General features: G+C 46.6%; 1 protein-coding gene and 1 long non-coding RNA gene across 9 annotated transcripts; one reads left to right on the top strand and one right to left on the bottom strand.

Annotated features, from left to right (window-relative positions):
• Window positions 1-5,541: 5,541 nt before the first annotated feature.
• On the bottom strand, window positions 5,542-19,836 carry LOC117202985 (uncharacterized). Of its 2 annotated transcripts, XR_004485527.2 has the most exons (4): window positions 19,705-19,836; window positions 18,595-18,732; window positions 17,157-17,247; window positions 5,542-14,504 (listed from the first exon to the last, which is right to left on the bottom strand). It is a non-coding gene; the product is annotated as an uncharacterized LOC117202985 (long non-coding RNA). The 2 variants fall into 2 exon arrangements; XR_004485528.2 differs by lacking the exon at window positions 17,157-17,247.
• On the top strand, window positions 19,515-26,143 carry ATP5MC2 (ATP synthase membrane subunit c locus 2). 7 transcript variants are annotated; one of them, XM_004274239.4, is made up of 5 exons: window positions 19,515-19,576; window positions 22,317-22,386; window positions 23,635-23,712; window positions 24,207-24,403; window positions 25,869-26,143. In XM_004274239.4, exons 2-5 carry the CDS (start codon window positions 22,348-22,350, stop codon window positions 25,981-25,983), a joined length of 429 nt encoding a protein of 142 aa, XP_004274287.1. In that variant the 5' UTR covers window positions 19,515-19,576; window positions 22,317-22,347; the 3' UTR covers window positions 25,984-26,143. The 7 variants fall into 7 exon arrangements, with proteins under 7 accessions (XP_004274287.1, XP_049550417.1, XP_049550414.1 ...); XM_049694460.1 differs by lacking the exon at window positions 19,515-19,576 and adding an exon at window positions 20,045-20,063; XM_049694457.1 differs by lacking the exon at window positions 19,515-19,576 and adding an exon at window positions 20,065-20,086.
• Window positions 26,144-27,424: the final 1,281 nt, after the last annotated feature.

Raw genomic sequence — 27,424 nt, 5'->3', positions numbered from 1 at the left:
AAATGTAGCTCTAATGTTAAAATCCCTCCCAAATCCCAGACCTCAGTTTTCCCATTCATTTCATGGAAAATGGGACAAGATCCTTCCACACTAGATCACGGATCATTCTTAAGGAGGACATTTTTGTAATAACCTCTAAAATTTCAGGAGGGTGTGAACATGGAAAAGGCTAAAATGGATGAATGGGAGCACAGGTGTGAGGAGAACTGCAAGATCTTCTGGCCTCTTCTGTATCAGAATTTCTGGGAGTCCCTAGAAGTCTACCCCACCCTCTACATATTACCAGCAATTCCTATCCCCCTGGAAAGCCCTGCACATCCCTACTCTCAGGACTTATCCGACTGTTTTCCTGTCTGCTTTTCTTTTCCTTTTCACCCCATCCTTCTTACATTTTCCCCCTCTTTTATCAGCATCTCTATAATTTTCTTCGGGTCCATCTCTGCTTTAGTCCCTCTCATCATGTTGATTTGGGGTATCTGTTATTCTCGAGGTCCTTCTGCCTCTGTCTTGGTCTCCCTCTCTTTTACTCTTTCATCATTCTCAATTTCTTGGTGGGTTTCCATTTTCGGTCTCTGGCCTCGCTTTCTCCCCAGCGGCCACAAAGCCATAAACCCAGCCGGCCCTGCAGCAGGCAGCCGCCAATCACTGGGCTCCAGAAGTTGCGGGGAGGGGGCTGCAGAGAGAAGGGGGCATGGAAAAGCTGGGGCGCTGCTGCTACACCAGGGGAGGGGAGAGGCAGAAAAGATCAGAGAGATGTCACTCCCAGAAGGCAGCCACAGCTTCCCTGCAGGGAGCAGACACCTGGCCCTTCTTTCCGTTGTGAGCCAGGGTACATGGGTCCCTCCACTGTATGCCCCAAATCATGGTTTCTCATCCAAAAACCACAGGCCGCAGATCACCCACTCCACCAGAGATTTGCCTCCTCCTTCATTCTTAGGTTCTCCCAAGATGGGGGAGCTAAAGGACCCTGGGAGTCTGAGGATGTTTGCAACACATCCTTACACGAACATTGGGACAATAAAAGAACGGTCACGACAGGGTGTTGGGAAGGCACTGAGAGGAGGGAGAAGTTTAATTGGTCAAGGATGAACCAGAAGGTTGGGCACTCCAAGCTCCTTACTAGCTCCCTGGCATCACTAAAGCAGGATGACAGCCTGAATCCCTGGTCCCTGGTCTAGGCTGGGATTGGGCAGTTTAGGTGCTGCATAAGGGGCAACTATCCAGCTCGCGGATAAGAAGCTACAAGGCCTGGGGAAGGGGAGGGGGGCTAGAAAGGGAAAGCAGGAAAGGGGAGGGATCAGAGAGAGATTTTAGGAGAAGAGCAGAGGAGGAGGAATATTCTGTCCTGTTAGGGCAGAAGGAGACTGGCCCAGCAAGTGGTCATTCCTGGTGTGCTGGCGACCCCTGCTGGCTGCACACTCCACCGACTGGGAGAAGGGAAGGAACAGCCAGCCTCTGTTGAGTCCCGGCATGGGTTAAATGTGACAGTGAGTTTTGTGAGCATGTCACTGTACAGCAGTGACGGTGCCTGTAGCACCACCCATAGTTATATACGGGCACCCCTGGGTGATGATAGTAATGTGACCGGGCACAAAGGCCATAATATTCAGCCTCTGAACCCCTGGCTCCCCTGCAGGGAGTCCAGACTGGGAAGGGTGAGGTCTTTGAGCCCAACATACTCCTCACCAACGTCAAGTCAGTGTATAAATCCACTCAGTGAGGCTCTGCTTGCATCAAAGTAAAATTAACCTGTCCGAGTTTAGGGGGGAAAGTGTGGGCTTTGGAAGCAGACTTACCTGGGTTACAATCCTGATCCCCTGTACTAGCAGTCTGACCTCAGGCAAGGTACTTAACTTCTTTGAGCCCCATTCCCTCACCTGTAAGGTCATAAGAATACCTATCTTACAGGGTTATTGTTAGTGTTTAGCACAGTGCCTGGCCACAGGAAGCATTTAATAGATGCTAATTTTCTGCCTCTCTCTTCCTTTACCTCAACCCACAAGGTCGGGCAGGGATTTCAAAAGGCAAATAAACTGAGGATGATGTTGACAATGATGATGGTGGTGGTTTATATTTACATCACTCATGCAAATCATTTTAAACATATTTTTAATGCGTGTCTTTTTTCCTTTTTATTAGCCAAGCACATCATGATCATGTTTTATTGGGATAGAAATATCCTGATGTTATGGCAGGTATCTAGAAGGACAGCCTTATGAAGTGATAACAAGGCATGACAAATCTTTCTTTATTGTGATACATTTTCATTACTCAGGTTAATCAGGAATTACCCACTAGAACAAGGGCTTAAGATAAGTACATGACAGTCATCTGTGGAGATCAGAATCTCCTGATTTTCCAATGGGTTTCTAATTGTTATTGCTGTGGTGGGGGGGATGATTAACGCTTTGATTGAACTGGTCTTAAAACATTAGAATAACTCGAAATAACAGGCAGTTAGAAATAGTATATTCTGAAATTTAAAAGAAGACGGATTTCAATTCTACCACAGAACAGTCTAACCATTACAGCAGTCCAGTGACAGGGGCAAACTGCTTATGAAGTAAAGAGCTCCTTTTCAGCAGAAGTATTGAAGCAGAAGCTGGCTGATGCCCTGGCAGGCTTACTGTGAAAGAAATCTGGGCTGCAGAGGGAGATTGGATAAGAGGCCCTTTGAGGTCCCTCCACAAATACACTGCAGTGCATAATGAATACTTAGCTCGGTAGAAGTGCTGTTCCGAACGACATTACTGCCATACCCATGGCCATTGTTTGTCACCATGGGGTGGGATGGGGGGATAGCAATAATAACAACTCTATGTTTTTCCGGTTTGAGACTTTGTTCTTCCCGAGGAAAGGGAAGATTCCAGGATTGCTCCCTCTTTAGCCATCCCCACATTCCTCTAATTCTTTTTTTCTTTCTTTCTTGGCTTGATAGGATCCATCTTCAAGTATCTTAAAGAGAATCTCGCTTTTAAAAAAAAAAGGCTTTTTGCATCTTTTAGTTTTCTGCCTCTATTAGGTGGGCAAGCAGTGGATGGGGGTGGAGGAGGAAACAGACATTTGTTGAGTTCCTATTTAATGCAGATGCTATAAGTTTTGCATTTAAGAGAAGTGTGGGGGCTTCTCTGGCGGCGCAGTGGTTAAGAATCCACCTGCCAATGCAGGGGACACGGGTTCGAGCCCTGGTCCGGGAAGATCCCACATGCCGCGGAGCAACAAAGCCCGTGTGCCACAACTCCTGAGCCTGCGCTCTAGAGCCCGCGAGCCATAACTACTAAAGCCTGCGTGCCTAGAGCCCGTGCTCTGCAACAAGAGAAGCCACCGCAACGAGAAGCCTGTGCACCGCAAAGAGTAGCCCCCGCTCGCCGCAAATAGAGAAAGTCTGCGCACAGCAACAAAGACCCAACAGAGCCAAAAATAAATAAAATAAACTAATTTAAAAAAAAAAAAAAAAAAGAGAAGTGTGTATCTGCTTTCGTGCAGGTAAATGTGTGTGTATATTGTTTTGTAAATGTGATGTGTCTGCACAAATTTTTTACTGTTCAGGCCTCTCTGTGAGATTTTAGTATCTAGCTGCATGTGGGGAAGTCTGTGTGCAGCTCCTCCGAGGATTTCAGTTCCTCCTGTGTGTACACAGACTACCCAGGAGTTATTCTTCTGGCTTCGGGATCTTTGTGCAGGATCCCAGCTTTGTCCCTATCCTGGGCACAAGGGTGTTGTCACATCAGGACTCATCTGCCTCCTTGCCTTCCACGTGTGCATGATTGCATTTTCCATCTTTGTCACAGTGCATGCAGATCCCTGAGCCCATCCCTGTGCCACATGAAGCCATGTGTGTCCCACAGTCCCTCCTCCCACCTCTGTGAAGAGTCCTTGGCACCCCTCCCCTTCTGGCCACCCCCACTCTCCACTTTCCATGCCAGGAGAGATCTAATTACACAGAAATTAGTACAGAGAAGGATCGTTTGCTTTTATGGCATCAGAGCCAGGACAGCTGTAAATCTGGGGCTGCTGCTGCAGCCGCCTCTGGGCACTGTGCAGGCTGTAGGGGGGCTCTCACCTCCGCATCCCCCCCCCTTTGCTCCATCTCTGTCCAGCTGCCTGGGGCTCTACCTCTGCCCAGGACCCCAGAGCCCTATTATACCCATCTCAAAAAGGGGAGGAGGCCTGTGGAAGGGGAGGGTGTGGTCAGTCAGAAGATCACACATACCAGGTGCTCAATAAATGTTCCCTGAATGAGAGAAGGGTTAATCCCAGCAATGCTAACTACTACCCAACTACCCAGCTGTGGTGGCCAAGGGAAGAATATTCCTACTAAGATTTCTCCCAAAATATTTAACACTTACTAGAATGTCTTCTCCACCTTCTTATGAACTCAGATGACGTATATGGGGCAATCAGTCATCTTGGCTTCCACTTTAGAGACCTTGAACACCTTCTCAGGCAGTATCAGTTAATGAAGACAGCCCAGGGTTCAGATCTTGGTTCTCCTGTTCACTAGCTAAGTGATCTTGAGTACCCCACACACAGTCACCTGATCCTTGGTTTCCTCATCTGTGAAATGGCAGTCATAAAACCTACCTTTCAGGTTGTTGTGAGACATCCATGAGAAAGCACTGGACCAACGGGAAAGTGGTCCACTAATCGTTATTATCACTGTTAATGTCTTGTGAGCTAACACTTCCATTTTCCCACCACCCTTTAACTAGACTTTATCCCAACCAACTCTCACTCAAGCACCACCACACAATTTGGGTCAACAGGATATGCAGGCAGGTTGTGTCCAACCTGGAATGAATGTTTCTTTATGTTAAGAGACTTATCCAAAGCCAAGGGTCAGGACAGGTGATTCTAACAATCCTTGGACACCTAGAGACACTGTTTCACCCATAACCAACTTTCTCTGAACTCCTTCCTTGGCAATGATTATTTTGAGCTCCATTATTTTCATGGAGGTTATGAAATTGTTCCTTGGAGTACTGGAGAGTCTTATAAATGATTGGGTAGAAAGAATCAAGGACTTAAGGAGTTAGGAGAGCAGGAGTGGGGGAATTGGGGTGGTCACAGGAGGCTTAAACTCTAAAGAGGGAGTAGCAGAGACAGAGGCCAAAGGTCCAGGCTCCCAACTTCCTCCCAACACAGCCTCCAAACCCAGGGACTTGGGGTCTCCTCCCTCTGTCCTCTCCTACTCTAATGTCTCCAGCCCAGGGCACTCAGCCAGGAATTCCTGACTTTATCCCTATGTGGATAACCCTGGAAAGCTCTCAATGGTGTGTAGGCCAGGAAGGGAAGAGCCAAAGAAAGGAAGGGGTACTCCCCCTTTCCCAAACCAGGTCTGCCCAGATCTCCAAGCACCATTTGGACGGGACCCCCTGCAGGGACAGTCAGAGGGCAGGAAGCGCCTGCGGCAGGAGAAAGCTGAGGCACATCATCGTCTGCGTTCGGCCTCCCACCCCATGATCTGCGTCCCAGGGAGGGTGAGGATTTGGCGTGAAGGGCAGAGCGGCGGGGGATCTCTGGCCCCCCACCTTCCCCCACCCCCAACCCCAACTCAGGCTGCAGTCTCTCCTCGTTGTAGCAGAGCGAGAGCAAAGGGACGGGCAGTAAAGATGAGTGATGGCGGGGAGACAAGCAGAAATACACCATCATGAAAATGCTAATGACTCCTTGCTCTCTTTCTTTATGGTTGGAGTAATACAGACTTCAATCATAAAAACAATCTCCCAACATTTTAATGGGCTCCATCATGCCCGCACTTGTCGGTATATTTGAAGAATAAATCACCCTCCCCGCTCGGAATGAATTCGCTGTCAAACTCGGCTCCCTCGGAGAAAATGGATGGGGAGTGAGGATGGAGGGTGGTTTTTTTTGGGGGGGGGGGACAGTACTCCACTCCTCTAACTCCCTCCTAAACTGGGCTTTAGATCGTTGTGTGAGATGCCTGGATCCTGAATGGGACGAAGGGGGCAATTGGGAATTTGGAGGAGCTGAGCCCAAAGGGAGAATTTGAGGCAACAGGAGGCAGGGACTGAGGGACTCCACACGGAGAGAAGCCGCCCCTTAGATGGACGTGGAAGAGAGAAAGGGGCAAGAACTGTCGTGGCATTGGACGGAAGAGGCAAAATCTTGACATTGAACCGAGAGAAGGCAAAGCAGACGCAAAAAGCATACAAATTCGCCTTATTTTATGCGTTATTTCGTCGAATTTCTTTCAGACTAGGCCTCAGGCAGAGGCGCCGACGGAAAAGTCTGAGATATCTCTTTGGGGGAAGAAGCCCAGGAGTTCCGGCTCTGAGCTTGCAAGTTTCAGTGCATTAAGCCACAGGTCCACGTCGCAGAGAAGCGGCTGAGTCCCTTGTAATTCTCATTTCCATACAGGTGGCCGTCAGCCAATGAAAACTTGGGATGCGCATACTGTGAGCAGCCAATCCTAGTTAAGGATGAGCCGAGCTGCCAAGCCTAATTGCATCTTGATTGGTTGTGATGTTGCTAGGCAGAAATGAGGTCTTGGAAATCGATGTGGGCAACACCGGAGAGACAGGTGGATATGAAAATATCTGGAAACCTACACTCTTGAACTGTCATTTTTCTTCCTGAGCTCCTTCATTCTTAAAGGATTAATGGGGTCAAGGAAATGACTCTCCCTTTTCTCCTCCACAGTGGTACAGAGCCAAAGAAGTATCATATCGTTTCCCCAAAACGCCTTCAGAGAAATCTGGTGCTTCGAAGGTCTTCTAATCCAAAAAATCTCCAGGAGGTATTCCAGCCTCACGCTTGGTCTTCCCACTAAGGAAGTCCTTTCTGAGGCCTATCTTCAAGCCTCCCGGCTGTAGTTTAAGACCAATTTTCTCTAACATGCTCAGGAAACGGAGAAATCTTGCCCCAAGTTCTTCTTTCATACCGCAAGCCTCAAAGAGCAAGAGATTTCCCTACCTCCTGGCCACTCCACCACGACCCAAGGGTGCCCTGCAGACCCTGCGAAGGGTCAAGGCGGCCATATAGGGGCTATATCGTGGCATTCCCAAACCCGCAGCTTCCGCGCCTTCATTTGCATCTCATTTGCATAAACCTAGTTCTCCCCCCGCCCCATGCCAAACTCACCAGCCTCTGCCCTTCTCCCCGCCACCCCACGTTTGTAGCTCCTCTCCCCGTGCCTGACTCGCACCACCCCACACCCTACCCCTCTCACCAGCCGGCTTGCCCCACACGCCGGCGCACCCCCGCCTGCAGCCTCAGCTGCTGGAGACAGGGCGCCGGAGCCTCCCGCGGTTCCTGAGTCACAAACACCCCGGAGGCAGGAGGGGAGCGGCGGAGTGAGAGGCGGGGGCTGCCGCCTGGAGCTGCGAACCCTCTGGTCTGAACTAGACCATCCGCGAACAATATGCCACCATTTAAATCTGAACGCGCGCCAGCCGCCGATTGTGATGTTAATTCGGGGATGATTTAGGGGGGCGGGACGGAGTGGGGGCTGGCCTCTCTCTGTCAAATTGCTGTCCGGGGGCTTAATATTTGTAATTGAAGCTGATGAGGACTACGTCTCTGTTTACACTGATAAAAAAAAAAAAAGTCTGGGAGGGAAAAAGAGCAACTAAATTATGGGGCCGGGAGAAAAACATGATTAATCAAAGCTTTGAACTGTCGCCGTGTTCGAGGCCCAGTAAATCTCGCCCGGCCGGGGCCTGTGGAGGCCGGAGGATAAACCTCAAACGCCCGGTGTTTGCCGCCCCTTTCTGTTTGCCTCTCGGTTAGCACGTCAATTAATTCGATAATTGGATTTGAAGAGATGTGAGGAGATTATCGAGGGGGAGCTAGGAGGAGTGGATGTGGAAGAAAGGGCCCGGGGATGGCAAGGGAGGAAGCGAGAGCCGGCGGGGTCAGGTGGTGGAGGGACGCGGAGAGCCGGTCCTGCCCAGAGAGCAAGTCACCCAGCTCGCGAGGAGGAGATCCCGCTATGAGCTATGAGCTCTGAATGGACCCATGATAACAAGCATCCTGTATACTAGGAAATATTTTTATTTAACTAGGAGTTGAGGGATGGAGTCACAGGAAGAAATTGGGTTCAGGGGTCCTTCTGCAGATCTCTCCATACTTCCCATCAGCCAAGACATTCACGAAGCCATTAAGGTCTTCATATATAACTTCTCAAAAAGGATACTCCTCTTATGAATGACACAGTATCACAAGCTGCCTCTGATACTATTGCATCAGAGGAGATACAAGGAGATGAAAGATGAGATTCAGGAAATTACCACCAGATTTAGGCAATTGAGGGTGGTAGAAAGACCAGAGGACTTGAATTCAAAAGAAGAGGCTTTAAGACTGGTGATCAGAAGGGGCCGAGGACCAGAGAGTTGAGAGGATTTCTGCAGGTCACACAGCAAGCAAATAGCAGGGCTGGCTCAAGAACTCAGCTCTCCACTCTCCCAATTCATTGTGTAGCCAGCACAGTGTGGAATCAGACTTCCTGGATTCAAGTCCTGTCTTTCCTGCTTCCTAGCTGTGCCTGAGTTTCCTCTTCTGTAAAGTGGGACAATAATCATACCGACTTCATAGGGTTGTTGTTAGGATTTAGATAATTCATGTAAAGAAATCAGCAAAACATCCAGCACATAGTAAGTATTCAATAATAGCTGTTTTTTACCATGATGAATGGACAGTTCTCATAACTCACAACCTGAATGACACAAATTGGCAAAAGGTATTCACCAATGCCTGTAAAATGTTTTGTGGTTTAATCACTAGGCCTTAAGGGAAGGAGTGAACACTGCCTTGAAAAGACAGTAGGCTCTCTGTTTTGATGACTCTAAAGAGCATTTCTCCCCTCAAACAAGTCTCACACCTTTGCGTCTGCTAGAACTAGGTTCATATAGTAGGAGTACACCTGGAACAGCTGCATCAGGGGATTGTCATCCAGTTATTTCATTCATTCATTCATTCATTGAATGCCTAGTTGAAAAGCAGCATGGTTCATCAATCCATCAAACCTCTATTGAGGAACCATTATATGCTCAACACTTCTGTAGGCAGTTATCAAACCGTGAGTCCATTACTAGCTCCACTAGTGAAAAGGAGATATACATATATATATATATATATTTCATTTTTGTATCCCCAGTACCTGAACCCCAGTTCAGGCACTTGGGAACTCAGTAAATGTATATTAAATGAATACATAGACACTATGGGAAATGGAAGAGAAATAGAAATGTAGTTCCTTCCCTTAATAAGCTTAAACTCTCATTGGGGAGACAAGACTTGCATACATAAAAGGATAAGAGAACAGGACTTTGCTGGTGGTCCAGTGGTTAAGGCTCCATGCTTTCACAGTAGGGGCGCTGGTTTGATCTCTGGTCAAGGAACTAAGATCCCACATGCCGCTCCCCCCAAAAAAATAAATAAATATATATTTTTTAAATTTAAAAAGGATGGGCCTTCCCTGGTGGCGCAGTGGTTAAGAATCCACCTGCCAGTGCAGGGGACACGGGTTCCAGCCCTGGTCCAGGAAGATCCCACATGTCACGAAGCAACAAAGCCCGTGCGCCACAACTATTAAGCCTGCACTCTAGAGCCCGTGAGCCACAACTACTGAAGCCCGCGTGCCTAGAGCCCGTGCTCCGCAACAAGAGAAGCCACCACAATGAGAAGCCCGTGCACTGCAATGAAGAATAGCCCCCACTCACCACAACTAGAGAAAGCCCGTGCACAGCAACGAAGACCCAATGCAGCCAAAAATAAATTAATTAATTAATTTTTTAAAAAAAATTTTAAAGGATAAGAGAACAATATGAGACAGTATACGTGTTAAGACCATGAATAAGTTCTAGGTGTTATAGACTAGGAAGAGCTCAGAAGAACTGGGGAGGGTTGTGGGCAAGGATGCTTACCATGGAAGGAGTGAGCCTGAAATAAAGAGTAGAATTTGGAATGGCTGAGAAGGAGAGAAAGGGCATTCCAGTTGCAGGAGTAGCAAGAGTGACAGCGCGTGGTTAAGAATCTACACACGTTAAGCAACAATACAAGATCAGCTTAATAACAGGGCCAGTCTCTGTGTTTGCAAGACAGAATCCATCTGTGTTTGCAACCATGTGTTTCTTTGACCATGTTCCTGGTCCCCAAGAAATTATGTTTGGATTTTCTATTCTTTTAGATTATTCACACCTTCTTGCTGTATCTTAACCTGAAAAGCAAGAATCAAAACAGTAACCAGCTGCTACCCTCAGCAAAACAAACAGATTGTAAAAGCAATTACGCTATTACCATTACTCATTCATCTGCATACAAGACAATTTACTCTCCCTCTTTCTCCCATATGGTCCCAGGCTGTGCTGGGATTACTGTTGCCTAGATTATTACTGTTTCCTTTATAAACTCATTTTTCCTGGACCCACTCCTCCCAGAAAAATTTACCTGAAACAAACTTCATATTTTTCCCCAGCCTCCATGGTTACTTTGAGGGAAACATGGTGGTGAGTGGGAAGAAAAACAATGTAAACTGAGCAGTGGTTATTAAATACCAGGTGCTTGGACTTCCCTGGTGGCCCAGTGGTTAAGAATCCACCTGCCAATGCAGGGGACACGGGTTCGAGCCCTGGTCCGGGAAGATCCCACATGCCGCAGGGCAACTAAGCCTGTGCGTCACAACTACTGAGCCTGTGCTCTAGAGCCCCCAAGCCACAACTACTGAGCAGCCCTTGTGCCACAACTACTGAAGCCCGCGTGCCTAGAGCCGGCAATCCTCAACAAGAGAAGCCACCGCAATTAGAAGCCCGCGCACTGCAACAAAGAGTAGCCCCTGCTCGCCACAACTAGAGAAAGCCCGCGCACAGCAACAAAGATCCAATGCAGCCAAGAATAAATTTTAAAAATAATAATAAAAATAAAATAAAAATAAATGGCAGGTGCTTTGCACATATTAGCTTATTTAATTCTCACAATAACCCTATGAGGTAGATATTATTATTGCCGTTTTACAAGAAAGCAAACAGGCTCAGAGAGTTTGCCCAGGTTCAAAGAAGAGTAAATAAATATCAGAATAGGGATTTGAACCCAGTCTATCTGATTTCAGAGTCCATGTCCTTAGACCCGGCAAGAGGGACCTCTACCCTGGGCACCTATTTTAGAGGGCCTCTTCCTTCTGCAGAGGGAGGATAACTCAAGGCCAAGGGGATGTGCCTACCTAGAGCTCATGCCTCCCTGCTCCTAGACCATGCTCCAGTTGCCAGAGGGTGCTGCCAAGCAGCGCCAAGCCCACTTCTGGGACCTCTTCCTGGGGTCCGATTTCCTGAAAGTACAGAAGGAGCTGCCAGAGAGCACACCACCAGCCCTGTTGGGGTGGAGTTCAAATGTGAGGCTGCCCCAAGTACGCTCCTTGGTGTGAGGCCCCTCAGGTAGTGGGACAGAGCCAGGAATGGCAAGAGAATCTGAGGGTCAGACTTGGGGCTGGAAGAGTCCCAGGATTCTAAATATAAGTCTCCCAGCTGATATTGATATATTTGTCAAGATAACAGGGTAGAACACGTTTTATGTAACAGTTTGTTAGCTTTGATTTGTAACTTGTACATATTTAGACATTTGGTATGTCGGCTCTATTTTTTTATCTTGCCTTGGGCCCCACGAATATTAGGGGGTGGGGCTGCTCATCTCACTCTAACCCTCTGACCCTTTTCCAACCAGAGAATCGCACCACTCAGTGACCCTGGCCAGAGAACTGAGCACCATCTTCACAGCTCTCTTCTCCTTCATCCCCCACAACAATCACTGAGGCCCACTGCTTCTTCCTTCTAAACCTCTTGAGCTCTCTACTTCTCCCCATCACCACCATCACCTCAGAGCTCAGGCCACCACCATCTCCCACCTGGATTCTGACGACAGCCCCTTATGGCGCTCCATACCCCCAATCCTGCCCCCTCTCATCCATTCTCCACACTAGACCTACAATGATCTTTGTAAAATGCAAATCTGATATTAAAAAATAAATAACTAAGTAAAACTAGGAAGAATGTTCGTGACCCAGAGTCTGACCCCTGCGTTTGTGAAAGCATTTGGAGAGTTCAAACTAATTTCTCAGCACATCCCCTCCTGGGAAAAAAAAAAGTGCAAATCTGAGCTTCTCATTCTCCTGGTTAAATGGCTCCTGGATGCTTTCTGGATAAAATCCAAACTCCTTAGTTTGATGCTCAAGATCCTTCAGGATCTAGCCACTAACCACCAGTCTCTGCACCCTGCTGCACCCACGACTGTTCATTCTGACCGCAATGAATTACTTGCCCTTTGTGGAAGAGACCACTTTATCCCTCTCTTCAAGCTTTGTACTTACTACTCCTTCTCTATGGAACATCCTTCCATTCCCTTCCTATACAGGTCCTTTAAGTTTCTTGTAAATGTCACCTCTTCCTGGAAGCCTTCCTTGACTACTAGTTCTCAGGACTGGGATACATGCCCTTCCTATTCGTTCCCACAGCAACCAGTGCTTACCCATCTTATAACACTATTGAATTGTGTTGAAATTATTTGCCTTTTAAGGGCAAGGACTCTATCTGATTCACTGTTCAATCATTCACAAAATTTCTATTGAGAGCCTATTATGTGCCAGGCGCTTTTCTGAATGCTGAGGATACAGTGGTGACAAGGTCTCTGCACTAGTGAAGCTTATCTTCTAGTGGGGAAAAAAGCAATAAGAAATACCAATAAAGCTATGATAGTGCTAAAAAGAAAAATGAAGGAGGATAATGAGATAAAGAAGGGAAAGTGGTGGCTATTTAGATCAGGTGCTCAGGAAAGGCCTCTCTAAGGAGGTGATATTTGAGATGAGATCTAGATGAAATGAAAGAGTGAGCATGATCTGGGAGAAGACTGATCTAGGCAGAGGAAACAGCAAAGGTCCTGAGTGGGAACAAGTCTAGTGTGACTGAGGATCAAAACCTCATGTAGCTGAACCCTGGAATTTTTTTCTATGAGAACTGGAAAACCATTGGGAGGTTTTAAGTTACATGATCTGATCTACATTTTAAAAGATCACTTTAACTACTTATTGGGTGGAGAGCAGACCTTGGCAAGACTAAACTGGAATAGGTAGAACAGCTAGGAGGCCATTGTAGTGGTCCAGCAGGAGATGTCAGTGACTTGGACCCAGCTAGATCTTGGAAGTGGTTAAGGGGTGAGCCAATGTGGGATATGTTTGTATTCTCAGAGTCTAGCATGATGTCTGGCTAGACATTCAATAAATATTTGATGAATTAATTAAGAATTAATTAATCCAACTAATTGAAGAGTCTGAGCTGGAACTGAAATTATCCATCCTTTAAGCCTCTACTAAAATCCCAACCCCTCTAAAAACTGGAAGGAGACAGCTGCCACTGACAAAGAATCAAGACTAGGCTATATATATTTGTTAATTCCTTAAAATCCATAGGGACATGACAAATAACCCAATAGGAAAATGGGGCAAAAGACATACATGAATAGGCACTTCACAGAAGAAGAAGCATGAGTGGCCAATAAATATATGGAAAGATGCTCAGCCTTGTGAATAATCAGGCAAATATAATTAAATATAAACTCAAACCACCATTTTACATCCAACAGATTGACTAAATACCAAAGCTGGTAAGGATAGGGTAGCAACCCGAACTCTCATAAACTCTTATATTGGAAAACAATTTGCCATTATCCAGAAAGGTTGAAAAATTCATGTGCTACAACCCAGCAATTCCTATATATGTACCCTGAAGAAACTCTTGCCTATGTATACCAGGAGAAATGCTCTGAGCAACATTGTTTGTAATGGTAAAAAGCTGGAAACAATCCTAAATACTCATTAACAGGGGAATTAATCAACAAATTGGTGGGCTATTATACATCAATGAAAATGAATAAACTATAGCTACCTACCTAAACTTGAATGAATCTTAGAAACATAATGTTGAGTGAAATGAGCAAGTAAAGAAGTATACAAACAATATTATATCACTTTTAGAATGGTAGGAAAAAAAGACCAAAATAAGCAATACGGTAAAAATCTGAGGAAAAATCTTGAAATGATAAACATAAAATTCAAGGATTACTATAGGAGAGATGCATGCGGGGCCCCTCGGTGGTATTTTTTTGATTGCGTCGGGTCTTAGTTGCCGCACGCAGGTTCGTCACTGTGGCTTGCAGGCTTCTCTCTAGTTGTGGCCTGCGCTCTTGAGTGCGCAGACTTAGTTGCCCTGCATCATGTGGGATCTTAGTTCCCCGACCAGGGGTCGAACCCTCATCCCCTGCATTGGAAGGCGGATTCTTAACGACTGGACAACCAGGGAAGCCCCCCCTCAGCGGTATTAGTAATTTTTTTCTTTTCTTAAACTGGGGGTTGTTTAATGGATGCCCATTTTATTATTATGCTTCATAATTTATATAAAATGTCAGCCCTGAGGAGGCAAGGATTTTGTCTTATTTTATTCACATCTGTGTTTCCAGCACCCAGAACAGCACCTGGCATGTAGTAGGATCTCCAAAAATATCTGTTGAATAAATGATATGCATTAATTGCATTCCTTTATGTGATTCATAAAAGAATGCAATTTTTTTAACAGAAGAAAAAAACCTACTTTTTAATCATGGTGCCCCTGGATCATTCTAGCTGGAAGTCATACTGCTTCCTCAACCCCTATAACCCATATAACCTATTAAATCTTGCTGCATATTATAGTTATATATATATATATATATATATATATATATGTCTTTCCTACTGATTATAAATTTATAAAGACAAGGGATTGTCCTCTCTCCTTTTTTATTCCCTTTCACAATACGTAGTACAATACCTCGCACATAGTACAGTAGATGCTCAGTTAATATTGGTTGATTACTTGAAGTCACAGGAGACAGGGCAAACCAGGAAGAATAGATCTATGTCATTTATATTTAAAAGTGAAAGAGAATTCAGTAATCATCTAGTGTTTTCCTACAAGTTGCAGTTGAGAAAACTGAAGTCCGGAGAGGTGAAGGGATTTTTTCAGTCACATAATTAAGAATAATCCCAAATCTAGGGACTTCCCTGGTGGCGCAATGGTTAAGAATCCACCTGCCAACGTAGGGGACACGGATTTGAGCCCTGATCTGGGAAGATCCCACATGCCACGGAGCAACTAAGCCCGCGCACCACAACTACTGAGCCTGCGCTCTACAGCCGGTGAGCCACAACTGCTGAGCCACGAGCCACAACTACTGAAGCCCGTGCGCCTAGAGCCCATGCTCCGCAACAAGAGAAGCCACTGCAATGAGAAGCCCACACACTACAACGAAGAGTAGCCCCTGCTCACCACAACTAGAGAAGCACACGTGCAGCAACAGTGACCCAACACAGCCAAAAATAATAAGTAAATAAATAAAATTTTTCAAAACAAAGAACAGTCCCAAATCTAGATTCAGATCTCTAACTTGCTGTCCTTAGGTCTTCACAACATATCACAATGACTTTTATTTTCTGTTTTGTCTAGGTTCTTCCCAGCAAAAACTTGTTTGGCCATCCTTCTGTCACCAACCCTCCCACTGATTCCTCTCTTGCAATCCTGGATACTAATGACCCTTTTTCTTCCTCCATCTACTGTTTTCTTTCTCCAGGAGTAGGGAGGCTTACTGATGGCTCACTGTCATGCTGTCCTGGGGAACTGATTTAGCAAGAGAAAGTAGAAAAATCCTTCAGTCAGTGCCCACCAGCCCCAGAAGCTTGAAATTAACAAGTACAAATAAACAGAGGAGCACAGGACCCAAGAATAGTCCTTATTGGCAGTGCAAAGTAACCGCTTCAACTTGTACAGAACTGTTTGTCAGAAAGAGAATGCTAGAATGTTAATATTGGATGGAACCTTAGGGATCACCTACTTCTCCCCCTCATTTTTCCAAATGAGGACACTGAAACTTTGAGAGATGAAGTAACTTGCATAGTTACTCAGCTAGTTAGTAGCAGGGCTGGGACTAGATTCCTCCAAGACAGCTGTTCTTTCCGTGCATCTGGCAACATGTGCATTTGACAAAATGCGTCACAACGTAGTCTCCTCTTAAACCATCAGGAATGAAAAACAAATTATTCAAATCCTTCCTCTTCTCTCTGGAGATTTTTTTTCTTTCGTTTCTGTGTCCTAGTCTCCCTCTTTTTATCACTCTTCTGTTTCTCTGTGAATCCCTCTCTCTGTTTGGGTTTCAAATTGAACTGTAGCCTGCCTGCATGATTCTCTCGATTTTTCTTCTCTAAGCTATTGTGTTTCTAGTCCAAAGACAAACATGCATAAGCCAATCAAGACTCTTTCTTGGTGACCTTTATGGAAAAGAGCTCTCAGAATTTCTACGCGAGAGGTGCTGGACCTCCCTCCTAGCCTATCCAGTCAATTAAAATGAGTCTCTGCCCACCCCCACCCCCAGGGTTGTTAACCAATCCTAAGAAAGAAAAGATCAATCTCATGTCTTCATCACCGTGCAGGGAGGCTGCTACCCAGTCAGAATCTGCCACTAACAGTCATTAGGAAAACTGGCCAATCAGGCCAACCTTGTTACATGGTCTGGTAGGAAAAGAAAGGGATTGATTGGAAAGGATAGTTCTGGCTCCACACCCTTTCCTTCCTGGACCCCAGTTTTCCCTCAGTGAAGTGAAGGAAGGACCCTTTCCCAAGCCCTTAGTTAAGAAGATCCCTAGACCCTTAGCTAATGTTCTCTTGGATCACATTTTGTTGTCTTCAAATTCACCCCTCCACACATACCTCCAACCACTTTCTGTAGTCTCATGCCTACCGATTTAATTTCTATTTTCGAACCTGGTAGCAACAGTCCCCAGGATTCTCAGCCCTCCCCACAGATCTCCACCAACTAACCTGTCAAATAACTTCTCTTGTGTGATTTACGTAGGTAAAAAAGTTCAGTAAGTGATAGTTGAGTCTCTTTCAGGAGCTATCATTGCAAGAAGCTTGCAATAAAGTCTCTAGGGAGCAGAGCAGAATTGAGCTGCAAAGCTCCCAACTATAACACTACTACCACTACCAACCAAAAAACTATTATTATTACTATTACTAGCATTTATTGAACTCTTACTGAATTCCAAGCCCCTTGCTAAAAGCTTCACGTATATTATCCCAATATTCGCTGCAGAGTAGGCACTATTATTATTCCCAACTTACATAAAAGAAGATCGATATAGAGGGATTAAACAGCTTGCCCAAGGTCACACAGCGATTTGGGAAACCAGGTATGTGAATCCAGAGCCCACCACTGCAGGGAGGTAAGGGAGAAATAAGCATTGCCGACTGTGCCACGGGCCCCTTCTCCAATTCTCCTTTGGATTGTTAGCGATATCTGAGCGTGGTCTAAATTGTCGCAATAAACAGCTGCAACAACCGGTTGGTGGTGGTGCCTCTTAAGAACTGTGGACTTTTTGCCTCGGAGATATGAAGCCGAGAGCTAAAAGGAATTCAGTGTGGGCGGGGTGGGGGTGTCTGGGGACTTGAGGAGATATTCTTGCTAGTCTGTCTTTCCGTTCTCGTCTGAGCATTTTACCCTGTGCCTGGCACCGCTTGGTACTTGGTAAATACCTGTTGATTGATTCCCAAGGAGCCCAGCTCCATTCCTCACCTACCCCCAACCCCACCCCAAGTCAACAACTGGAACTGGAGGGAGATCTGGGCGTTTCAGGGGAACCAGTGAGAATCCTCATCGGCCTGGGATCGTGGATTTAGGAAAGGCGGGAAGTCTCCCACTCGTCTCTCCTCGCCTGCTTCTCCGATTTCTCCCCACTCCTTCCCCTCCCTTTCAGGAGTTCAGGGCCATAAAAATGCAGATGCAGGATCGGTGTGAAATAACAGGCCCATATAAATCCCTCTGCCGCCCGCCTGCAAGATGGATTGGCCGCATTGAAATTCCTCCGCGAGGATAATTAAACTCGGGGCCTCATCCGGGCAAAATTACATTCCTGTAATGGCGTCGCTCGGGGTCCTGGGAAATTGCTCCGTGGGCTTTCAGCGGCGGTTTTTATCGCCGGCCGGGGTGTGCCTGGCTGCAGCTCGCCTCTCCTCCGGGACCGTAAAGCTGCTGCCGTGATTTATCCTCCCCTTCTCCCAAATCCGATTAAATGGAGGAGCTCGGGGCCGGGGCGCCGCGGGGCCCGGGAGCCGGGAGGGGGCGGCGGGAAGGACGGGGACAAGGAGGGGAGGACAAACGGCCCCTCAGAGGGTGGCGGATTTGGCTTTATTTACAGCCACAGCCTTCTTTTTATTTTTTATTTTTTATGGGGGTTTGGTGAGCTTTCCCCGTCTTTCTTGTGCTGCGTTCAAATACGATGCCTGAACGGCCGAGGTTTGGACATGAGGGGACGTGGGTACCGACCTCTCTCCAAAGGGGCCGGTCAGACCCTATGTGGGAGATAAAGCAGCCAAGAATAAGAGGTGAGGGCCAGGAAGCCCCCTACTTCCTCCCACTGGGGAAAGGACGAGCAAAAGGACACGAGGGAGAAGCCGAGGGGCCTCCATAAGAGCACCTCCTGTGGGGGCTGCTTTTCTCAACTCGTGTAAATAAAACCTGGGCGGAGGCACAGGCATGCTTGACGTGATCTCGCAACCTCACCTCAGGTCACTGATGCCCATTATTCCTTGACTGTCTCATGACTCAGGAAAGAAGGCTTAGGGTCAGGGCGCTTGAGTCCTAATCATCTTTAGCCCGTATCTTCTCGTTCGCTGATGCTGGTTTTCTCCTAGCTGATCACTAGAATAAGAAAGAAGGAGAGGGAAATAAAGGCGAAACCACAAGAGGCAGCTGGGGCATTTTGCTGACTATTCGCCCGTTGAACGAGTTTCCCATCCATAAAGCCAGGGTCCGCGGCAACAGAAGGAATCCCGTGACTTCATTTTCCTCCTGATACATTTTGGACACTGAACCCCAATCTTTTTTTGTTTGTTTGTTTGTTTTGTTTTGTTTTGTTTTTGCGGTACGCGGGCCTCTCACCGCTGCGGCCTCTCCCGCCGCGGAGCACAGGCTCCGGACGCGCAGGCCCAGCGGCCATGGCTCACGGGCCCAGCCGCTCCGCGGCACGCGGGATCCTCCCGGACCGGGGCACGAACCCGCGTCCCCTGCATCAGCAGGCGGACTCTCAACCAGTGCGCCACCAGGGAAGCCCTGAACTCCAATCTTGATCGCATGCTATTTAACACCGAAATTCTGGGTAGTTTTGTTTATTTGTGTTTTGTTTTTTTTTTTAATGTGACTGCGCATGCTTGAAAAAGGGAAGCAAATCCAAGATCCCAAATACCGTGCAGAGCAAACCGCAGGCCACGTTACGGATCGGCTTACACTGCGGAGTGCCCTCATTTCTGCACACGGTCGGCTCCGCCTGCAGTTTCTCCTCTCAAACGCCAGGTGGAATGACTGGCCGAATGTCGCCACAGAGCTGGCAGGCGGCGCTGTGGCGCCTGGGCCGACCCTCAACTTTGCAATCACTCTATCCTTGGCAGAGCGACTCGTTGGTCCGGGCCGCGCATGAGCACAGCCTTCCTTTCGCTATTCCCGCCCTCTCCCCGCCTCTCTCTCGTCTTCTCGGCCCTGGGAGCAGGTAAGGCCTTGGGCCCTCGCTCCCGCCTCGCGCCGCGCACGCGCGCGCCCGAGGCGCCCCACGTCGCGCCAATGCTCTGAGAGCCTTACCTTGCATGCTCCCACCCGGGTCCTCATGCCCTCCCTTACCCTCCGTATCTCCGTGCTTTAGGGCTGCCCCTTCCGCGTGCCTGTGACCTCCAACCGCGCGGGCCTGGCGCCATCTTGGATGTCTCGTGGGTTGGGGGAGCGTGCCTTGGAGCTGGCGAAAGTCAAATGCCGGGGTGCTCATTTCACCTGTCCCGACTCATCCTTTACAAACGCTCTTTTCTCATTCTCTTGTCCTTTCAGAACTGTCCCAACCCCCAAACTCTCCCCTCCTATCTCCGCTTTCTCTTCACATCCTGATTCGTGCCTTTCTTATTCTGAAACCTCTAGATTTTTGGCCCCAGGACTTCAGGTGCCGAACAATGGAGATTGTGGATCGTCTCAAGACACCACCCCCTCTAGTTAGCACCTCTCGATTTAAAAAGTAAACCTTGAAAGTGGTAGAAATGAACAGAACAGCCAAAACGCCTCCTCCATTCAGACTGTGGCCTGGGAGAGCGATAGCAGAAAAGAGGCCGGTTTCCTTGGAACCACTGATTGTCTCTCAGCGCCGTTCTTTTCCTTCCACTGCGGTGAAGTTGGGAAAAGCACAAGTCGTGGGCTGACACTGAGGGTTTTCCGTTAGAGGCAGGAGGCCTGAAAAGGGCTGGGGCCAGCATGGGGTAGCACCAACCGGCCAGCTTTCCTGTCAAGGGTTTACCGGGAGTCCCCGGACTCTGCCCACGAGAGGGAAAGAAGGTTAAGAAAGGGAATGGTTAAGTAGCAGCCCTGTAACTCCTTGGCCCATCTACACGGAGGAAGAAACCCATGAATCTGGGTAGTGCTGTTGCCCAAGGTGATATTGGTTAACAAGTGCAGACTTGGCCAAGGTTAGGTGGCCAGTGGAGGGGTCGCCACTTCATGCAGGTTCCCTTCAGTGCCACATCAGGCACTTTCCATATGTTATTTCATTTAATCCGCCTAAGAACTACATTTTACAAATGATGATATTGAGGTTTTGTTGCCTTGGGGAAAAAAAAGTCTTCCCTTTTTTAAAGCTTTAAAGAAATTTTGGATTTTTTTTTTTTTTTTTTTTTTTTTGTGATACGCGGGCCTCTCACTGTTGTGGCCTCTCCCGTTGCGGAGCACAGGCTCTGGACGCGCAGGCTCAGTGGCCATGGCTCACGGGCCTAGCCGCTCTGTGGCATGTGGGATCCTCCCGGACCGGGGCACGAACCCGTGTCCCCTGCATCGGCAGACGGACTCTCAACCACTGCGCCACCAGGGAAGCCCGAAATTTTGGATTTTTGACCCAAGAAAACCTGAATAGTCTGGCAGCACAATTGGGTTAGAGTTAGGGTATGGGCAGAAATCAGAGTTCTAGACAGAACAGGAGTTGAAGACATCCGTTAATATAAGAGTAACTAAGATTCTGCATTCAGAAGTGTAATCTGGGAAAGTATTAGTCCAGCTCATTCAAGGAAGTGTCATTTAACAGGACTAAGTAATCACTGAGTGTTTCAACCTGTAGCATATTAGAAAGCATTAAGAGTGAGAAAAGAAAAAAGAGTGAGAAGAGTTCAAGTCCTGGCTGTACCACTACCATAGTTTCAAGACTTTTTAAGAACATGCTATGTACCTAAGAATCATTTGAGAAGCTTCATTGAAATAGAGGGTACTTGGGCCTTATTCCCAGAGATCTTGACCTGGAAAGTCTAAAGTCTAAGGTGGGACCCAAGAGTACGCATTTTTTAAGTTTTCTTTTTTTTTTTTTTTTTTTTGGCCGCAGCTCATGGCATTCGGGATCTTAGTTCCCTGACCAGCAATTGAACCCGTGCCCCCTGCGGTGGAAGCTCAGAGTCCTGACTACTGGACCGCCAGGGAATTCCCCCAAGAGTCTTTAAAGGGCAACATTTTGAGGCCCAATGAAGCCTTGAGAAGAGTTTCTTTTGAGTAAGAGACTGAGGGAAACTTAGGCAAAAGATACTGGGGAAATTCATCTGACAACCCCAGCATGAGTCTGTGGAAAGGGATAACAGGTCTTCTCTCTCTCTCTCTCTCTCTCTCTCTCTTTTAATTAATTTATTTATTTTTGGCTGCATTGGGTCCTCGCGGGGCGTGCAGGCTTTGTCTAGTTGTGGCAAGCGGGTGCTACACTTTGTTGTGGTGCGCGGGCTTCTCATTGCAGTGGCTTTTCTGTTGCGGAGCACGGGCTCTAGGTGCACGGGCTTCAGTAATTGTGGCACACGGTCTCAGTAGTTGTGGCTCGCGGGCTCTAGAGCACAGGCTCAGTAGGGCTTAGTTGCTTAGTGCACGGGCTTAGTTGCTCAGCGGCATGTGGGATCTTCCCGGACCAGGGCTTGAACCTGTGTCCCCTGCGTTGGCAGGAGAATTCTTAACCACTGTGCCACCAGGGAAGTCTGGGATAACAGGTCTTAAAGCTGGGACCAAGGGGCTTCTTGTTCAGACCAGGAGAAGTCACTTGATTATAAGGAAATCTTAGAAGCTGTGTGGAGGAAATCCTGACTTCAGGGTTCTAATTCCATCTCTGCTGAGACTTGAGGTCAGTCACTGCTCTCTGGGCCATTTAAATTTTCCAGAGCACCTTTTCTGCTAATAAGGATGTCCTTTGGTAAGCAAGGACAATTTTGACAATGCTGCTTCTGTAATTGCAGCTCTCCTGCCACGGCCCTTCAGCACCTGAAAATGTACGCTTGCGCCAAGTTCATCTCCACCTCCTCCTTGGTGAGTACCTGCCTTTTCCAGGAAAGTTTTTAAGGAGAGGCATCTTGTCTTTTCCTTCTCCGACCTTGTTCTTCACAGCTGGGCCCTTTGCTGTGCTAGCCTGACAGGAGAGAATGAATGCTTCCCAGGCATTCCCTGCCTTGTGTCCCATGAAGGCCAGTTAATTCCTCTCATCCAACTATATTAGAAGAAGAGTATAAATGAGAACCTAGGCTAAGATCAGGTTATTTCTAGACTGAAACTCTGTGTTCTTGTAAACTGGAACCCCACCAGAAATGGTAAACATGAGTTAAATATCCTAAGTTGGACTGAATATGCACTGTTTACAGGATCTTGTCCTGAGTGTCAGAGAGCCATAGCTAGGAGTTCCTTCTGGAAGCTTAAATTTGGGTGGGAAGGTAAAATACACATTGGGAAAATATATGACTCAGAAGCAACAGCATGGAAGAAATTACAAATTATTAGATAGTGGAGGCAATTGGTTCATTCACTCGTAAGTGAAAAGGAGTGATGCTGTTAGTAGCTATTATTTATTGAACACTTACCGTGCCTGGCACTGAGTTTACCAGTTTGTATACATAATCTTATTTATTCCTCAAATCAAGCCTGAGCTATGTTATTCCCATTTGATAGATGAGAAAGCAGACTTAGAAAGATTTAAGTGACTTGTCCTAAGATCACAGAGCTGATACAGAGATAAGATTTGAATCTAGTTATATTTGTCTAAAGCCCTGGCTGTTAACCACCATGTTGTCTGCTTTGGAGACACTGGCTTGGAGTTAGTCAGAAAAGGCTACCAGGATGGGGTAAATTTTCAGCATGGATTTTTGTGCCTATTTTCCAGAAGGGTGTGTTCAGGGGAAGATGTTCCAGTCATTGGCTTCCTTCTAATGGGCTGGCCATTACCAGTATATGTATAGATTTCTTGCTGAGCGAAGTAAATGCTTCTGAGGCTTAAATTTTTTCCCGTTCTCAAGGCCTGTAAAAGGGAATAGCAAGGGTAGGTAATTCCTTCCAAAAGGAAGTAGACTTTCTTCCCTTAAATCAGTGGAGAAGCCTAGGAAGCAAGAGAAATGGTGCCGTTCTTGAATCTAGAATTTGCTTAAAAATAAAAGAATAATTCCAGATTCTCTTGAGATTCTGAGTTCTAGCAAATGAATGGGGCATCTGAGTAACAGTTGGGGGTGGTTCTAAAACTCCTCTCCACAGCCTTCCTTGACTTTCTTGGCCTTGTGTTATTCCCACTAGATCAGGAGAACCTCTCCACTATTGAACCGATCACTGTCTGCAGTGGTGCTGAAGCGACCAGAGACACTGACAGATGAGGTTCGTAATAAGTGGAATTGGGCCTGTGGGGGAGGGGTGGGGTGGGGTGGGGTTGGGTGGGGAGGGTTACCTGACAGAACCAGTAGGGGGAGTGCTGAGGACTCCATATATGGTACCCTAATGTTCCAGCTTCTGCCACTGGCAGCGCATGTCCGTGTGTGCTGCTGATAACTGCCATTACTTGACTTACTGTACTGACTTGAGTTGGGAGTGTTTAGTCCCAGGAAGATGATCTTCTCAAGGCATCAAGAACAGGCTAGGGCTTCAGTCTTAACATTTCTAGATCATACCTGAATCTTGAAGGTATTTGACGTCCACCTCTTGCATTTAAAAGTTCTGCTTGGCAGCATTTTAGGGAGTTTTCCAGGGAGTTAAAAGATTTTCTGTATGGGGGAGAAGCAGTGGGATTTGATAGCATAAAGGACTTAAATGGTACACAAGTTTCCAAAGTGAAAAAAGCGTTTCCTAAAAATTTTCTACCTACTTCTTCACAGAGCCACAGCAGCTTGGCAGCCCCACGTCCCTTGACCACCTCACTTATTCCTAGCCGCAGTTTCCAAACCAGTGTCATTTCAAGGGACATTGACACAGCCGCCAAGTTCATTGGAGCTGGGGCTGCCACAGTAGGGGTGGCTGGCTCTGGGGCAGGAATTGGGACTGTGTTTGGGAGCCTCATCATTGGTTATGCCAGGTAAGATGGGCCCACCATTTGCTCTCTGATATGTTTCCAAAGGTCTGGGCAGAGACGGGGTTCTAGAGCTGCACTATCCTATACGGTAGCCACTAGCCACCTATTGCTGTTTGAATGTAAATTTTAATTAACTGAAAGTACACAGACTTAAATTTTGTAACTTTTAATGTAGCTCAGTGGCCACACGTGACTAGTGGCTGCCATTTTGGAAAGTTCTATTGGACAGCTTTGGTTTAGAGTAGGAGTCAGCAAACTAAGGCAGGATGTCCATATCTGGGCCACAGCCTGGTTTTGTATAGTTGAGCTAAGAAGGGTTTTACATTTTTAAAGGGTCGTGAAAATAAAAAGGTAACAGAGACCATATGTGACCCACAAAGCGTAAAATATTTGCTGTCTGGCCCTTTACAGAAAAAGTATCGTCCCCATCCCGTTCCCCCACCCTCCCCCCAGTCTAGAGCTTCAGTCAGCATAGTGGCTTCGCTGCCATTTGGCCCCATCCCTGGGAATTCCCCCATCACTCCTGGGAAAACTGCCTCTGCATCCAGCCCCATGGCTCCCTGATGCTTGGGACTATTTGGTCCCCACCAACTCTGGGCAATTCACTGTTAGAACTAAATTAATCCTCTAGAGACCTGCAAGTTCTTTTAATGTTCTTGGGGAAATAAGGTTATTTTTAAGGATTTGTATGAAATAAGAAACTTCTGTGTCCACAATTCTGTTAAAAGCTGGCATTGCTTTAGCTTATCCATCAAGGCTTCCAGAGGTGACAGAGTAAGGGAAATAGAAATTATATACTGACTTCCAAAGTTGGGAATCCTTTATGCCATTTTTTAATCATATCATCTAAACCTCACAGACCATTTGTATCCCAAAATCTTTTGACTATTTTGAAATGAGAGAAGTTATTTGTCCCTCTGGCTCCATTGTCCACAAGAACAGTGTTTTTCTAATTGTTTTACATAAAGCCCTAGGGTTCTGAGGCTATACCCCAGAGACTGTCTTAGAGAATGAAGGGGAAACCAATCAAACAAGACTTTCAAAACCCCCACTTTTTTTACAATTACACTTTAGATTTATGCATTTTGTATTTTGGGGTTCTGCTGCTTACAGTTTGGAAACACTGGTCTGATAGGCCCTGCCACTCCAGATACCTCTTCCATTCTGGTTGAGCCCTGGATAGTTGTGTCCAGACCCAGGAGTCTTAAGTTATGAGGAAGATGTGGGTGATCCAGTAGAGGCAGTAGTGTTTGTACCTGGGCTGTGTTACAGAATTTTGGATTGTCCACTCCCTTTATTCATCTCTGTAGAGCCCTTGGTGTATCAGAGCAAGAATTGGGGCATGATGTTGTCATCTCATTAAGTGAGATGTGAGCTTGAGATGGATTCTCCCTGAGTCCACCTTTAATGATTGTCCTTTTCTTTGTGCGGACTAGAGATTCAGTCTTTTCTCCTCCCCTTCTCCCAGGAACCCTTCTCTGAAGCAACAGCTATTCTCCTACGCCATTCTGGGCTTTGCCCTCTCGGAAGCCATGGGACTCTTTTGCCTGATGGTGGCCTTTCTCATCCTCTTCGCCATGTGAAGGAGCCGTTTCCACCTCCCATAGTTCTTTCTCCCGTGTCTTGTCTGCCCTGTATGTTCCTTTTCCTGTACCTCCCCAGGCAGCCTGGGGAAAAAGGGGTCAGCTCAGGGTTTGACAGAAGGAAGACAAATAGATACTGTATTAAAAAGATGTTTCTTGAGTCTCCTGTGTATATTTCTTTTCCACAATTGGTTGAATGCCTTGGTGAAAGTATAAGGCCTGGAGGTTAGTGATGGTGCTAAGCTCAACATGGGTCTGGGCTCACTTATTCTTCATTCTCTTAAGTTGGGAAAGCTTTATTCAAACTAGTGCTCCTTTTTAATAATTTTCACCTGGGATGGCATGTTACCTTGGAGAACTGGGTCAATAGCAACTTACAGTACTGGTTTAAAATTTTGACTAATGGGCTGTTTCCACTGCCACTTTCCTGGCTGAGGTCCTCATTGCCACCCACCTGGTCTATTGCAATAACCTCTTAATTGGTCTTCTGCGTCCCATCTCTACCCTCTAGCATTTACTTCTGCCAACCACTGTCAGGTTAATCCTTAAGCATAGGACTGGTTTTGCCATTTACCAATTCGAAAACAGTCTGACTCGACTTTCTCAGCTTTGTTTTTTATTATTCCCAAACACTCTACCCAAAGTGGACTATTTGTCATTTTCCAAATACTTTCCCTGCTTTACTGTCCTTACATATCTACAGGCCTTTCCCTTTGTCCATCTCTGCTTTCTTTCCCTGAATCTTTGGTCACTTTCCTCTTTTTCAAACTCCCTGTTATCCTGAAAGACAGCTTAAATGCTACCTCTTCTTCCATGAAGCTTTCATCTGGTTTCCATCCACTTTCAGTCAGGTGAGCATTAACCCATATAAAGGGCTGTAGAGCATGTTGCATCCTTTATAATGCTTACTGTGTACAATAAATTGTGGGTTTATGTATACATGTGTGCACATATGTGTGCCTTATCTTCCAAGTTAGATTGTTAGCTTCTTGAGGCAGGGACTATGTCATATTCATCTTGTATCCCTAGAAGTATGTAGCATGACACAGCAGTATCTTGGTTAAATTTTTAATCATCTGAACCAACCACCTCACTTCACAAGCAAGGGAACAGACTCTGAGAGATCAAAGGATTCTCCTGGGAACATTTACTAGCAGAGCTGGAGCTAGAGCAAAGGTCATGTCTCGTAGCCCAGGGTGTAAGACTACCACACTGTTGGTCTTGTGGGACTCTTCCAGTGTTGCTGATGACCATTGTTTTCCCAAGCAAGCAAGAAAGAGGAGAATAAACAAAGATAAACCTTTTCCCTTAAAAATGCCTCAAGAGGGACTTTGGACAGTGGGGTTAGTATAAACTAAAGGATTATTATTTTCTAAAGGCTAAACTTTAAATAAGCCTTATCTTACATATGCTTGAAGTCGGGTATAAATTAAAGTCCTTT

The sequence above is a fragment of the Orcinus orca genome, chromosome 11 (genome assembly GCF_937001465.1).
Source record: "Orcinus orca chromosome 11, mOrcOrc1.1, whole genome shotgun sequence".
Taxonomy (NCBI): Eukaryota; Metazoa; Chordata; class Mammalia; order Artiodactyla; family Delphinidae; genus Orcinus; species Orcinus orca.
Note: the sequence above shows the minus strand (reverse complement) of the source record. Positions and strands in the feature narration are given on the sequence as shown.

Excerpts from the sequence above, each read along its gene's own strand:
- ATP5MC2 (XM_004274239.4), top strand. The coding sequence starts at position 22,348 with ATGTACGCTTGCGCCAAGTTCATCTCCACCTCCTCCTTG. Across the intron at positions 23,713-24,206 it reads CAGAGACACTGACAGATGAG|AGCCACAGCAGCTTGGCAGC; the intron begins GTTCGTAATAAG and ends ACTTCTTCACAG. Across the intron at positions 24,404-25,868 it reads CTCATCATTGGTTATGCCAG|GAACCCTTCTCTGAAGCAAC; the intron begins GTAAGATGGGCC and ends CCCTTCTCCCAG.